The sequence below is a fragment of the Poecilia mexicana genome, unplaced genomic scaffold (genome assembly GCF_051168715.1).
Source record: "Poecilia mexicana isolate PSO_F unplaced genomic scaffold, ASM5116871v1 scaffold_2, whole genome shotgun sequence".
Taxonomy (NCBI): domain Eukaryota; kingdom Metazoa; phylum Chordata; class Actinopteri; order Cyprinodontiformes; family Poeciliidae; genus Poecilia; species Poecilia mexicana.
The window spans coordinates 27750979-27763782 of NW_028263371.1; the positions used below are offsets into that span (position 1 = coordinate 27750979).

Sequence of the window (12804 nt, forward strand, 5' to 3'; positions counted from 1 at the left end):
GATGCATTCTTTTGATAAATATTGTATATGAAAAAGCTCGGATCATTACGGGCAGCTACCAGTAGTTTAGTTATTAAAATCAAACTCAAAGATTGGATTTCCTAAGCAATACACACAAAAAATCAGGGTCATTCACTAATTTGTATCCCCATTATGCATTGTTCCATTCTTTGCAAAGTAGCAGCACTTTTTTTAAGTAAGACTTAAAAATCTAATTTAGTTTACTTTAGAAAAAAAGGAACCAAGATAAAGGTTGCATTTAAATGCAACCCCCTTTACTCAATATACAAATGGCAGTTGGTGAAAATAAAAATGGAGAAAGGTCTACATCTAAGCTAACATCACTATTTTACCTGAAATGATGAATTAAATTAATCATGATTTTCAAGTTATTGAAATAACCGTCAACTAATTTAGTAAACGAATAATCGTTAACTGGTGTATAAAGACTTAAAAAATGCCATTTGCTGAAAGAACAACATCCTCAGAACAGCAATTAAGCCAAAACTACAAAAAAATCTATATATATTTTTTTCATTTAAGATATAAAAAAAACATCTGTCTGTCAATATGTTCTACCCAGAACTTGCTTCACCTGGTTCAATTTCTGTAAAACAAAACCAAAAACAAAATCTCAACATTCTAGTGATGGTCCTCATGCTAACGATATCCTTGTCACTAAAATAAGCACTATAGCCAAGTTTTAAAACATTTTCCAACAAGAAGATGGCTCGACTAATTCAGTCAACTAAGAAACTCCCAGAAAGTTGTCCAAGAGAATCACACATCTGCCTCGTTCAAGTAAAAACAATCAGACCCGGCTTGTCAAATGCTCCCTGACCTCCGGAGACGCACTGAAGCAGCACCAGATGACTTGATGCTTGATGTAGTGATTCCACAGAGACCTCCCTGGCTGACCTTTATGGCTTGTTGACTTTTTTCCAGAGAGGAAATTTCTAACCCAGTTTGAGCGTAAAAGTTTATTGTGTGGGCGGAAGATCGCTTCTCGTCTGTTATTTTGCAACTCGAGCGGGGGAAATAGCTGCATTCTGATCGGATTCGGCAGCTATTGTTGTTTGGCATAGCTGTGATGTTTATGTCATGTATGGAGCAACAGCTGTTTTGGGGTATTTCTACATGGGACAGCACAATCTGTTCCCATTGGTTAGCATCCAAGCGTGTTTTAGTGCTCATAAAGCCCAGAATAATCAGCTGTGCCTTTCATCCAAGTCATTTCACAATTCTGCACCATTGAGGGCTCTGATTTAAGATATTACACAGTGACATGGCAAACGTTGCTATTGTCAAACGGCTTCTGCACAGTGAGGGCAAAAAGGGTCCAGCCCTGCTCAACCAATTTTCCCCGACTATGAGAAGGAAAGAAAACACCTTCGGGTTAAACGAGAGCGTGGCAGGAGGGTCAGGTATAAATCATCCTGCTGGCAAGGCATATTTCGCTACGGTTAGGAGACAGACCCCTGCTGCTGGAAGCACATCTGGCTCTGCGCGCGCTGGATCCGATCTCAACAGAACTCTCTCCCCTCCGCTCTCCCCTCAGTCTTCTCGGTCCGTATCCATAAAAAGACAAGTCTCGAGGAGGGGCGGACTTCTCCCCGTGCTGTTGATAATAAAGCAAGTGCTTTTGGCCTGACACGGTGAAAAACGAGGGACGGGCGGCATTGTCGTGACGGGCCAAAAGTGACAGCTGTGGAATGCGCAGAGCGGTGTTCGTTTCTAGCCTTGCCGTAGCGGCTCTCCGCTTTGCCGTATCAAGGCTGAATCCTGTCGGATTCAAGCAAAGTGGAGAACCTGTGAACTGACCTTGCAGGATGCTAATGCTTTAAAAATTGTCCAGTGGAATAGGCCTGTCGTGATAAACGATAAATCAATTAATCGCACGATAAATTAAACCTATCGACCTCATTTTAATTATCGGCTTTATTGTCTCTTCCTGCCTTTAATTCTTTCTCTTGCCGACACTGAATGAAAAAAGGCTCAACTCCGGTGTTCTCCACTGACCCTCCCTTCCTCATTTTTTTAGTGTAATGTCCAGCTCACACTACACAAGTTGTCGGCCCATTTTCAAAACCTGAGCGACACATTAGCCGACAGAAATCCTAGATATAACGATTCAATCAGGTTCGATCGTGCCGTGTGGTGTCCAGTCACATGGGCACAAAATAATGGCTGCAAGTCCAGTTAACTAATTTTAAAATCAGGCATTAATCAATGCTTTACTAGAATCTACTTGTGACGCATGTGGTTGAAAATCATTATAACCTATTTATGTCACATTAACGAAGAACAGCTGAAAAGTTACCGGGTTTATCAACTGCAGTAGCAATTTGGCTCCAACTCCTCTCCTTGTCTTTTCTATATTCTTTGCACGAAATGTTGAATAAACATTAATGTTATCACATATCATCTCCGATGTCCGCTGGACTAAGGGTTGCGCCGTGTCAGCTGTTTGGGATTCCCCTCCGTAATTTCCCCTCAGAAAGCAGGAGGAGAATCTGCGCATTCTGATTGGCTACCTGTCACATTCAGCTTTACGCTCCCAGTCGGGGAAAATCCCTGATTTAGATCGGAGCGGCCACGACTATCTACCGTAACTCACCACACACTGCAGAATGATCGTTTACGAAATCACCAGCGACAATCTTAGATCGGCCAACGATCTAAGATTGTTGTAAGGGGAAAATAGGGGCAAAAACCCGTGTAGTATGAACTACTGCATTAAGTAGTGAGATGTGCCCATCTTCTCTATTTAAATCTAGTGATTACTGAAGGCCAATATAGTATACAGACTTCATATCTGCACTCCTTTGGTTGAATGCAGTATTTATTTCCACTTTGGCTTTATGTTGTTTAGTTTTTATTCAAGTACAGTTTTTATTAATGGAGACTGAGAATCCATTTTATTTTTGTTTTTGGTTTTGTTTATTTAGTTTATTAGTTCCAGTGTTATGTGTTCTTTTGAAAATAAAGTGTATCTATCTATGGCAGGAAATGGCATGCATTATTAGTCATTTCTATTAAATCAGTGTCAAAAGGTCTTGAAGCAATATTATCGTTTATTGCAATAATTTTTTCGACAATTAATCGCTCAGCAAAATGTGTTATCATGACAGGCCTACAGTGTAGCAAAAACAGCAGAGGGTAGTTGCTGCCACCAGAGAAGGTACCAACGGCTTTAGATTTATTTTCACAATTTACCAGGTTGGTTAGCGTTTTTCCTTAACGAATGGCACACATAAACTCTCAACAAGACGTTATTGGTGTCTGCAAAAGGGGTTCCATTCCCAAAAGTAGAACTAAGAGGAGATTGTACTTGAAGCTAAACTTTCTTTCAGCATACACATTCCAAATAACTGCACCCCTGTGGAGAAAATCTCCACTCCTGCTAAGCTCTCCTCCTGGGTCGGGGTGTGCTTCGGAAAACATGTAATCAATGTAAATAAACTTAGTCTGCAGATGACTAGAGGCCCACATGTGCTGTTGATTCACCCAAGTTTGTTCCTTTTTTTGTCTTTTACAACCTTAAATTAGACAAGATTTACTTATTCAGTTAAATCTAATTGACGGTTTATGAGGCAACGCATTGTAGGCTTTTTCGGGCCCAAGTTGTTTGTACTGGGAGTGGCACGGGAGTAAAGCAAACACTTGTAACCGCTGCTAGAAGGTCGTCACACATCATCAGGTAAGCAGAAAATGGTGTGCTGCAACATGTTTGCTCTTGGCATTACCGAGCAGGAAAAGGAACAAATTGAAATTCTTGGAAAAGTGACACTCGGATGGAAATTGGGGGGGGGGGGGGACACCCTACTTGCACAAATTGTGTTACCTCTTGAACATCTATAGATTGTGTTACATAGTTACAAACCAATGTAACTATGAAACCCAGACTAGTCCTTAATTTTGATGAGTCCAAACGGGACTCATCAAAATTTATTTATTTTTTACAAATAAAAACCATTCTATGAATATGAATCAATCTAAACCAGTAGTTTTCAGTACCTGTCCTCAGGAACTATATTGTTCAGCAGGTTTTAGATGATTCCCTGCAACCACATACCTGACTAAAATAAACGAGTGATTACAAGGCTTCTTGGTATGGCATTGCAATCCTATCCATCAGGTGTACTCGAGCAGAGGCACATCTAAAACATGCATAGACATTAGGCCCTGAGGACACACATTTATGCAAGACTTCGCACTGCTCTGGAACACAAAATTCCAATAAATTACTTAAAAAATAGTCATTGTGACGTAGCAAAATGTCAAGGGTGCAGAAGAAAACGATTCCGTCCTTCCAACAGTTGCTGGTCAGCTATTTGAGCCCCTGAAGATGCTGCTGTTCTACGCGAAAGAACAAGCTCTCTCACAAATCCTTTGTCTAAATGACAGTCTTTCGATAGAGCATGCAACTTGTAACAAACTGCCAACACTTGCAAACAAAGAGCAAGGATTCAAGACAAAGGCAGCCTTGATTTGACTATTGGCATACCATCAGTGTGGACTGGCTGCTCTCCAGGCTTGGCTTTCTTTAAACTTCCTTGTTCGTTAATTTCTCTGTCACAACCCGACAGCTAGACAGCAAAGCATCCCCAGGTGCACGCGACCTCTACAGCCTCTGGTTTGAAATGACATATTTGGAGCGTAAAGCCCACTGTTGTCTTTAGTGTTATTGGAAAATCCAATTTTATGGGACAAACAGACGGAATTGAATACACACCTTTTACCAAAAACAATAAATGCGATTAACTGCTCATGTGGTTTGAATTTTCCACCGAGCGCAAAGGGGTAGACTGCAATTTGCCTGATTACATTCATTAGAGGCTATCTGCCGATGATGATGATAATCTAGAGGGGTGAGCAAACAGTTTACCTGCTCAGCTGATCTAGATTGACTAATTCAATTTAGCTAGCTCAACTACACACACAAGTGGAGGCACAGAAACGTTTTGGTGAAGAGCCTTTATGATGCTGTGGCAATCAGAGTTGGAAATGGGAGTGTCTTAAATCGACCGAAGGCATTATTTCCTACATCACTAAGCTTAGATGACGTAAAACTGGGATCCTGAACCTCCATAGTTCCCAAATCTTGATCAAAACATACAAGTTGGTAGAGTTTTCTGAGTTGTAACTTTATGGGGTTACATGACACGCTTAATCTAACTAATCTGTATTTGATTCTTGGTTTCTGTTGTGCTAAGAGGAGATTAGCGCAACACAGGTGATGCGATAACACAGGTGAATAATTAATTTTAGGCCAATAAATCACTGTATCTTCTCCTACTAGTCTGCTTTTTTATTCAAAATGCCACTCCTATTAGGACTTATCAGGTAGCTTTCTACAAGGGTTCCCTCAGTGTTTTATTGGGCTGACAAGAGGAGGAAAGAATCTCAGTCCAACAAAGGCACATCCAAACACGCATCAAATATAATCTCCTAAGGATGATGACATGCAGCATAGCTGACGATTACATTGAGAAAAGGTTTGTGTTGGATTTTAGGAGTCATTACTGTGGGCAGCGTGGCAGAGCTTCCACACCACTCAGCCCAGCTACAAAGCCCTAATTCAAACCACAACATTGTGCCTGGAAAGCCAAAGAAAAATCATATTGTTTCCCAATCGGTGCTTGATGTTTTATGGGGGACTTCCAGCCACAGAAACATTGCTCATAAAGATCCGACAGACCACTGGAGCAGTCCGTTTCGGATCCCTCACCACTGGGGAGGGAGGTGGGATGACGGGGATAAGAAAGGGAGGACAATAAAACACACTTTGTGTGGCTATGTATAAATCAGTGGCTATGCTTGGTTTTATGACATCTCACTGTGTTTAATATAATATCTGTGTCCTGTAGAACAAACCCAGATTTGGTTTGATCAGGTGAAGTATTATAGATATTGAGCTAGAAATTATGAAATACCATAGGTTCCTTTTAAAACTTTGAAGTAAGCTTCTTTTTCTTTTTTCATTAGCTATCCTATGGTGTATGGTGGTGATTTTGCGATGTACTGCAAAAAGCATTTAAGGTATGTTGCCATTATATTTTGAAGCAGCAGTTGGCACCAAAACAAGTCCCTGCGGTTTTCTGATTTGTGTCAGATACACCATTGCTATACTGATTACACAATATGCACATATAAAACTGATTCTGGGTGCAACTGACTTTAACTTCTTTAAAATTCGGCTCCCCTAAAGCGTTGCCGCCCTGGGCAATGAACCACAAATCCCACATGAAAAACAGCAACTCATTAAACCAACTCCACATTTAAAATGAACCTGTTCTGAGAACCACCTGCTGTGTTTCTCACAACCTTGGCCTTTCTAATCTTTGCCACAAATATGCTAAATAGTCAAATCCGAGCATCTGAGAAGTGCTGTGTGTTTCAGTTTGAAGCAGGTTCTCACATTAACCCTCATGCGTCCTCAAAGCCTTGAACCATATCTGCGTGTTTTGCCTTCATCCCTTTACAGCTGAGCTTTGAGAGGGTGTAGCATGTAACACAACACCTGTTTCTCTGCACAGCCCTGCACTGTGCTCACAAGTTGCTTCATCTTTTCTGAAACGTAAAAAATAAAAAAAAGAAAGAAAGGAAAAAACAGGAAACGTGAGGTCTGTGCCTCCTCTGAATGCATACTTAAACGTAAGACGTTCAGTCACAGGAAGTTTTTGCATGTTGGTTTCACTGGCAGTTTAAGAGGAAGTTCGTTTTGACTTGTTTTTAAGTAATAATCGTCAAAGTAATAAATTCCAGGTTTTGATTAAAAAAAAAAAGTGAAACTGTTTCTCAAAAAAAGAAAAACAACTCTAAATTTGCATTGCTTTTGGCACACACACACACACACACAACGCCTTAAGGGTTCAAGCAACAGTGTTACACTCACACGCGCGCTGTCAGACAACGGGATGAATGCGCTCAGGGAAAGTTGAGACATTACAATGTATTCAGCTGACTACTTACAAGATACGAGTGCTGCCTGTCCAGGAACACAGAGTCTCCCATCATCAACAGTAAATTTCCATATAAAGCAGAGACCAAAAATCTAGAGGAGAATAAATTACATCCGAAGTCCAGGAAACAAGATTGCTGCGCTTTTGGCAAAATAAAACAAAACAAAAAAGTATCCGAGAATCACTTGTCTTCTCCCTCTTCTGTTTCCAATGCAACCGGAGGTCGAACTTTAGGAGTGTCTTTTTCACAGCACGGATGTCTTAAAAATGCACTAAGAAACGCGCGTAAGGAAACCGACTGTGCCAAATAGGACACCGCGGTGCGTAATGCGTAACGGATCCATACTGCGCGCCCCGCGGATTCTGAAGGCAGATGCTGCACCGGAGCAGAGGAGAGTGACTGTAGAGTTAAGTCAGCATCGTTACGAAAACAACTTCCGGTAGAACCTTTCAAAATAAAATGTAATTTGTAGGTAGGCATCTATTTTTCCCCATTTTTTTGCAAAACAAACTCATCGTCTTAGGACTTTTTTATTTTAACTTGCACACTTCAAACAACATTGTTAAAGCAGTTTTCACTGTGTGCATAATGCTACCCAAGCTGCACATGCTTATACTGATTCATTATCAATTATGAAGTTAAAGTCCCTGCATTTGATGTTTTCATGACGAAAAACGTTAGGATCGTTTCTCTAAATTTCCACATTTGTTAATATGCTTTTATTTTGAAGGTGGGTACGTCTTTTTCCCGTATTATTTCATTGCGCTCCTCCAAAAATCCCAAACGGGAGAAGAGAATGGTGGGCGGGGCACTGGAGGAGGAGGGTCAGCCATGGAAGGAGTCTCTCGATTATCAGCAGCAGGACTGCTCAAATGTTTTCATGTCACTGACCCACAAATGGGGCTCTGCACATGATAAGATTGGACTGCAGAGAACCCCACGCAGGAAGGCTGCTTATTGTGCAGGAGTTCACTCTGCAGGGAGAAGCTGCTGTGTTTAGAATTAACTCAAGTGGAAAAGACTTTTTTTTGCCAACCTCTTTTCTGAAGGTGTAAATAGCTTGCTGGGGTCGGATGGTTGTGGGAAATAAATGGGGGTAAATAAAGCCGAAGCAGGCACTCCGCGGAGCCGAGCTGGAGTGAGACGCTTCAGATGTAATTATCAGCCGTCGCTGTTGTTTATTAGCTTCCCCCTCTTTCAAATACACTCTTAAAATCGGCCACTTTGACTCATCCGTCCTTGTGTAATACTTAATGTTGAACCGGCGTTGGGCAATCTATTTCTAAATACTCCACTTGCATCCAGTCTCATTAAAGAAAAAGAAACAGAAGTTGATTTCATCGGGGATATGACTGCTGAGAAATGAGCTAGCCTCACACTCACACACACATAAAGGCACACACACTTGAGTTAATGAAAACCATCTGCTTTCTTCAGTTGTCCTCCTCCACCCCCCACCACCTCCACTTCTCTTTCCGAAGCAGGACACCAGGTTCTTACGCTTTTAATTCAATCTACCGAATGTGTGAATGGGCCAGCGAGCTCCAAAAGGCAGAGTCCTCCTTCCCTGCTTATCAGATTGGGTGGAAAACCATTTGAAGAATCCAGAGTTAAAAGTTAAAAGGGATGCTTATTGTGAGATAACAGACTCCAGAGGACTGACTCTGCTGTAAAGTAGCTGCTCTGATGTATTGTTGGGGAGTGTGTGTATCTCACACTGGCATCATGAAAACACTTGCAGTGTTAGCAGAGAAAGAAAACCTGTTTTTCTAAAGCAGAGGCTTATCAGATCTCGCCTAAATGAGGTTTAGAAAGCTGCAAGTTTAGAACTGGAGCAAAAAGTGACTAAAAATGTGGATAATCAAAACAAATATTTTGTTTTTTATTATTATTCCTGTAATAAATAACATTTGTGCTATTTTTTTTTCATTTGTTTTAGTCAGTCTGTGACATTTTCTTGCCACATTACAAGCATAACCTTTGAATGGCTGTGGTTGCATTGCACTTCATTTAGGGGGATTAGAATAAAATAGGCTGAATACAAATACTAACCACACTTTTAAGATTTGTATGTAATCATCTGTTTTTTCCACTACACAATTAGGTACTAGTTGTGTTTGCCTAACATAAAATCCCCACAAAAGAGACGCTTATGTTAGCAAGACACTGTATTTATAATATGCATATGCTTGATTTGGACTGAGATAACATGCAAGAAATCTGCAAGGGCTGCAAATACTTTCCAGTCGACTTTGGCTCTTCAAGATAGAAGTGCAATGATTTTCCACTTTGGTTTGGTTTTAGATATTTGATCAACAGCTGCAAGCAATTTGGCTTGTGCCTTACAACACTGACTAAACAAATTACTCACCAATCAAAACAATGTCGGATCCAAATCCCAAATAGTTTTCTTCCTGCCTCTACAATTTGTTTTGAGAAAACGACATTTTAATTACCGCGCTAAGTATCGATGATCTCCACGGCGATTGCAAACGCGGTGCCAGGGCTACTTTTTTCCCCCCCATAAATTTCCAGCCCATCAGAAAGATCCCAAATGTAGGACTTTGCGGCTCTTTCCACACGTTTGCGCAGATTTTCACCAGGTACTCCAGATTTCTCCGACAGTTAATAGACATCAGGTTTAGTGGTGTTGGCGAAAAATTAAAATTTCCTAAGCATGAAAAATAATTTTGAACATGCTGCATCCACATTGTGATACAAAAAAAACCGTCTTCCTTCCTCAGAAGTACCACTGCAATTATACTTTTTAAATATTTGCCATAGCTTTTATTTTTGTAAGCATATATTTCTTCTCCAAGTTCTTAATTTCTTCCTTAATATTAGTCAACTTATCATGTAGCTAGGAAGGGAATTGCTTGTCTCGTATCGTGTTAATTTTTGACATCTCAGCCTACGTCATGCTGTGAGGTAGCTTCAGTTTAAATAATTTCTTTGAATCATTTCTTGGTTCTGTTGGCCTGATTACTTTTCCCACACAGATGTAGTTCCATTTGCATCGTTTTGTCTTCTTTTCTCTTAACAATAACTGTTATTTACTTTGATCATTTTTGTTTTAGATTAAAGTTTGCTTGCTGATCGGAAATATTTAGGTGTGAGAAAGGAGCGAAAAACAAAACCAGAGGAAATCTTTGAAAGGGGTAAATATTTTTTCTCAGCAGACTTAATATTAAACAATGACAGATGTGGTGAATTGCGTGGTGCACAGGAGTATACGTCTTGCAATGGGGTTGCTAAAATTCCAGTTTAATATCAGTTAAATGGTCTAAAGACGAATTTAAGGCTGATGAAGAACTCAATCAGAAGACTTCTAAACAAAATTATTTGGGTGCAACCCGTGTGGACTTACAGGGAAAATGCTTTTTACAATTTTGACTTGACAATTTGTCCAATTTTAATCTCCAGAATCTATTGAAATGGTTTGGAAATTAGTAGCCAGAATAATATGTACCAATTTAAAAGCGTTATGTTTAACAGCTCAATTTCAAGGTTGCAGAAATCTATAAAGGTACTAATAAGGGACATGCATAGGTGTCTAAAATCCCAATCAACTCTTCCCTTTGCCTGGATCAGCCAGCATCTGAGTACTGTGGTTCAGATTTGCATCTGGCTCGGCACATCGCTGCTGAGCTGCAGCCATGAACTGAGTTTCATATGCAAACCCTCTTTTGTTGTCTGCTGCACAAAGCAGCAACCATTGTTGCATAAGCCTCCGGCCTCGGAGGACATGACAAAGTGAGTAGTTAATAAAGCTGCCAAAAGCAATAATTGCCAAGTCTATTTAAAGCGTGGAGGAGAAGTAATGGTGCAACAGGTTCGCACTGCCAGTGATGCTAAAATCAGCTCCTTCAAGTCCACATTTTCACTTTGCCAATAATGTTTAATGAGAATTATGAGCTCAGCCGACCGCACCAGAGAGAAATCTTATATGGCTTTATGAGGCCGTTTACTTGGAAGGTGCAGCATCCTTCCAAAAGCGAGATGCCTGAATTGTGAAATCACTCCATTAGGCGGAAAGTATTTTTGCTAAAGTGGTTTAAGCCGGACCAGTAAATGACAGAGAAAAATCTGTGCAGGCCTTTGATTTGTTTATTAAACACTAAACAAGCTGTTGCAAGCCTAAGGATTTGCAACCATGGCTGACTTTTCGAGGATGATGGCCGAAATCTCCAAGTACAGAGTCGAAGAAAGACATGAAGATTTTCAAGTAATCTGATTTCCAACTATGTGAATCACTTACTTATACAGTAATACATGTGCAGCTCAGGAAACTACTAGTTTGAGTGATATATTTTTATTATTATTTTAATAGAGTTTTCCAAGTTCTGGGTTTTTCAGTGATTGAGCATATATAGGTTAAAAATCCAGGTTTAAGTTACTCTTTATTCTAGTTTTTCGTACACATGCTTGCTGTATAAGGACTGACTATTGATAAATCCTGTTATATAATGAAAAAAATAGATGAAAGTGAAAGAGTGTGGATTCCATTTTCATAAAGTTGCGGTGTGATCTTTTGAAAAATTGTTGGCCATCAAAGATAAACCAGCAGGAGTTAATCTGGAGGGAAAGTTGTTAAAAATTCTAGCAAATGTACTCGAGCTTATTTGTCGTGTTTAATCTGAGTTCGGAAAACTGTGACTTTATTTCCCAATTTATTTTTTAGGTCTTTTTTTTGTCATGAGGCGTTTTTTTTTTTTTTTCAGAATCAGCTTTAGAGGCCAGGATTGTGTGGCCAAACAACGATTTTGACCTCTATAGATTTACTGTACATTGAGAAATACATAAAACAAGCCGTTAGTTCTCATCTTCTACTACTTGAAATAGTAGAAGATGAGAACTACAACATCGCAATAGATTGTTTTCCATCGCATTAGGGTGTTTATCTCGTTCTCTCTGATGTTGCACTTTGACCTGCGTTTTTACAAGACAATCCTACAAATTGTTTTGAAAGAAAAAAGGAGCAAAATGGAAGAGGAGAGTGGCTGGTAAAGAGAAGAGAGTGTATGTAAACGAATTTACAGCAGGAGCTGCACAAAGCAGCTCAGGGTGATGACCTCAGAACTGGAGAATGCGTGCTTGTGTCTGTGTGTGCCGAAGAAAAAGAGGAAAACGACAGACGTACGCTCGAGAGTTAACTTGGGGGGGGTTAACAGGGTATGCAAGCATATAAAAACAAATATGGCAAAGAAAAAGAAAATTTTTTTTTGTTCTAAAACCGCAGTAAAATGTGAGATAACACTTGCCTAAGAGAAATAACTCCCCCCCAGCCCCCTTCTGTAGTCGAATCTCTGAGCGTCCTCCAAATCCAGGACACACAATCATGCGCGCACTAAGTGACAACGGCATGGGTCTGGATTCAATCTGGATGCTTCCATCAACAAGCCAACCTACTTGTCCTAAATCTTTATGCTCAGTCCTGAAAACCAAAAGACGGAGAAAAAGGAAAGAGGAGGATGCTCAGAGAATGTTGGATGGTAGTCCTTTGTTTCTATTTAGCTCTCATCTCCTTCTTATCTCCATTAAATCAGCCTTATTCAGCCCCTACCTGCAGACGACTTGTTAAATGCAGCATGACTCTTTTTTACAATAAAGCACCTGCATATCCAGCCTGAAAGGTTTGATTGCTGCAGGCTTTGGGTTGATGGAATCATGCAATGTAATGGAAATGCAACAAGTGGATGGAGATAAAACTTGCTTGGATGCAAATTAAATTTTAAAAAGCTAGCCAACATTTTTTGAGAGACACTCAGTGGTTTAGAGTTCATGCTTTAGTGTTTTTGCTGCATGTGCCAACATGCAAAAAAAACTAAAACATAAATA

General features: G+C 40.1%; 2 protein-coding genes across 4 annotated transcripts in view; one reads left to right on the forward strand and one right to left on the reverse strand.

Annotated features, from left to right (window-relative positions):
* LOC106917008 (MSL complex subunit 3) overlaps positions 1-12804 on the forward strand; it is a 193549-nt gene that overhangs the window by 152424 nt on the left and 28321 nt on the right. The window lies entirely within an intron of this gene.
* The window catches only part of LOC106917006 (rho GTPase-activating protein 6-like), a 57261-nt gene that overhangs the window by 25043 nt on the left and 19414 nt on the right, over positions 1-12804 (reverse strand). Inside the window, exon 1 of one of the 2 annotated variants that reach the window (XM_014985663.2) lies at positions 6976-7369. The exons of the other annotated variant lie outside the window; for it this stretch is intronic. Coding sequence (XP_014841149.2) covers positions 6976-7020 — 45 coding nt within the window. The 5' untranslated portion in view covers positions 7021-7369. Of the gene's footprint in view, positions 1-6975; positions 7370-12804 lie in introns of those variants that run through there. 2 annotated transcript variants of the gene reach the window in all.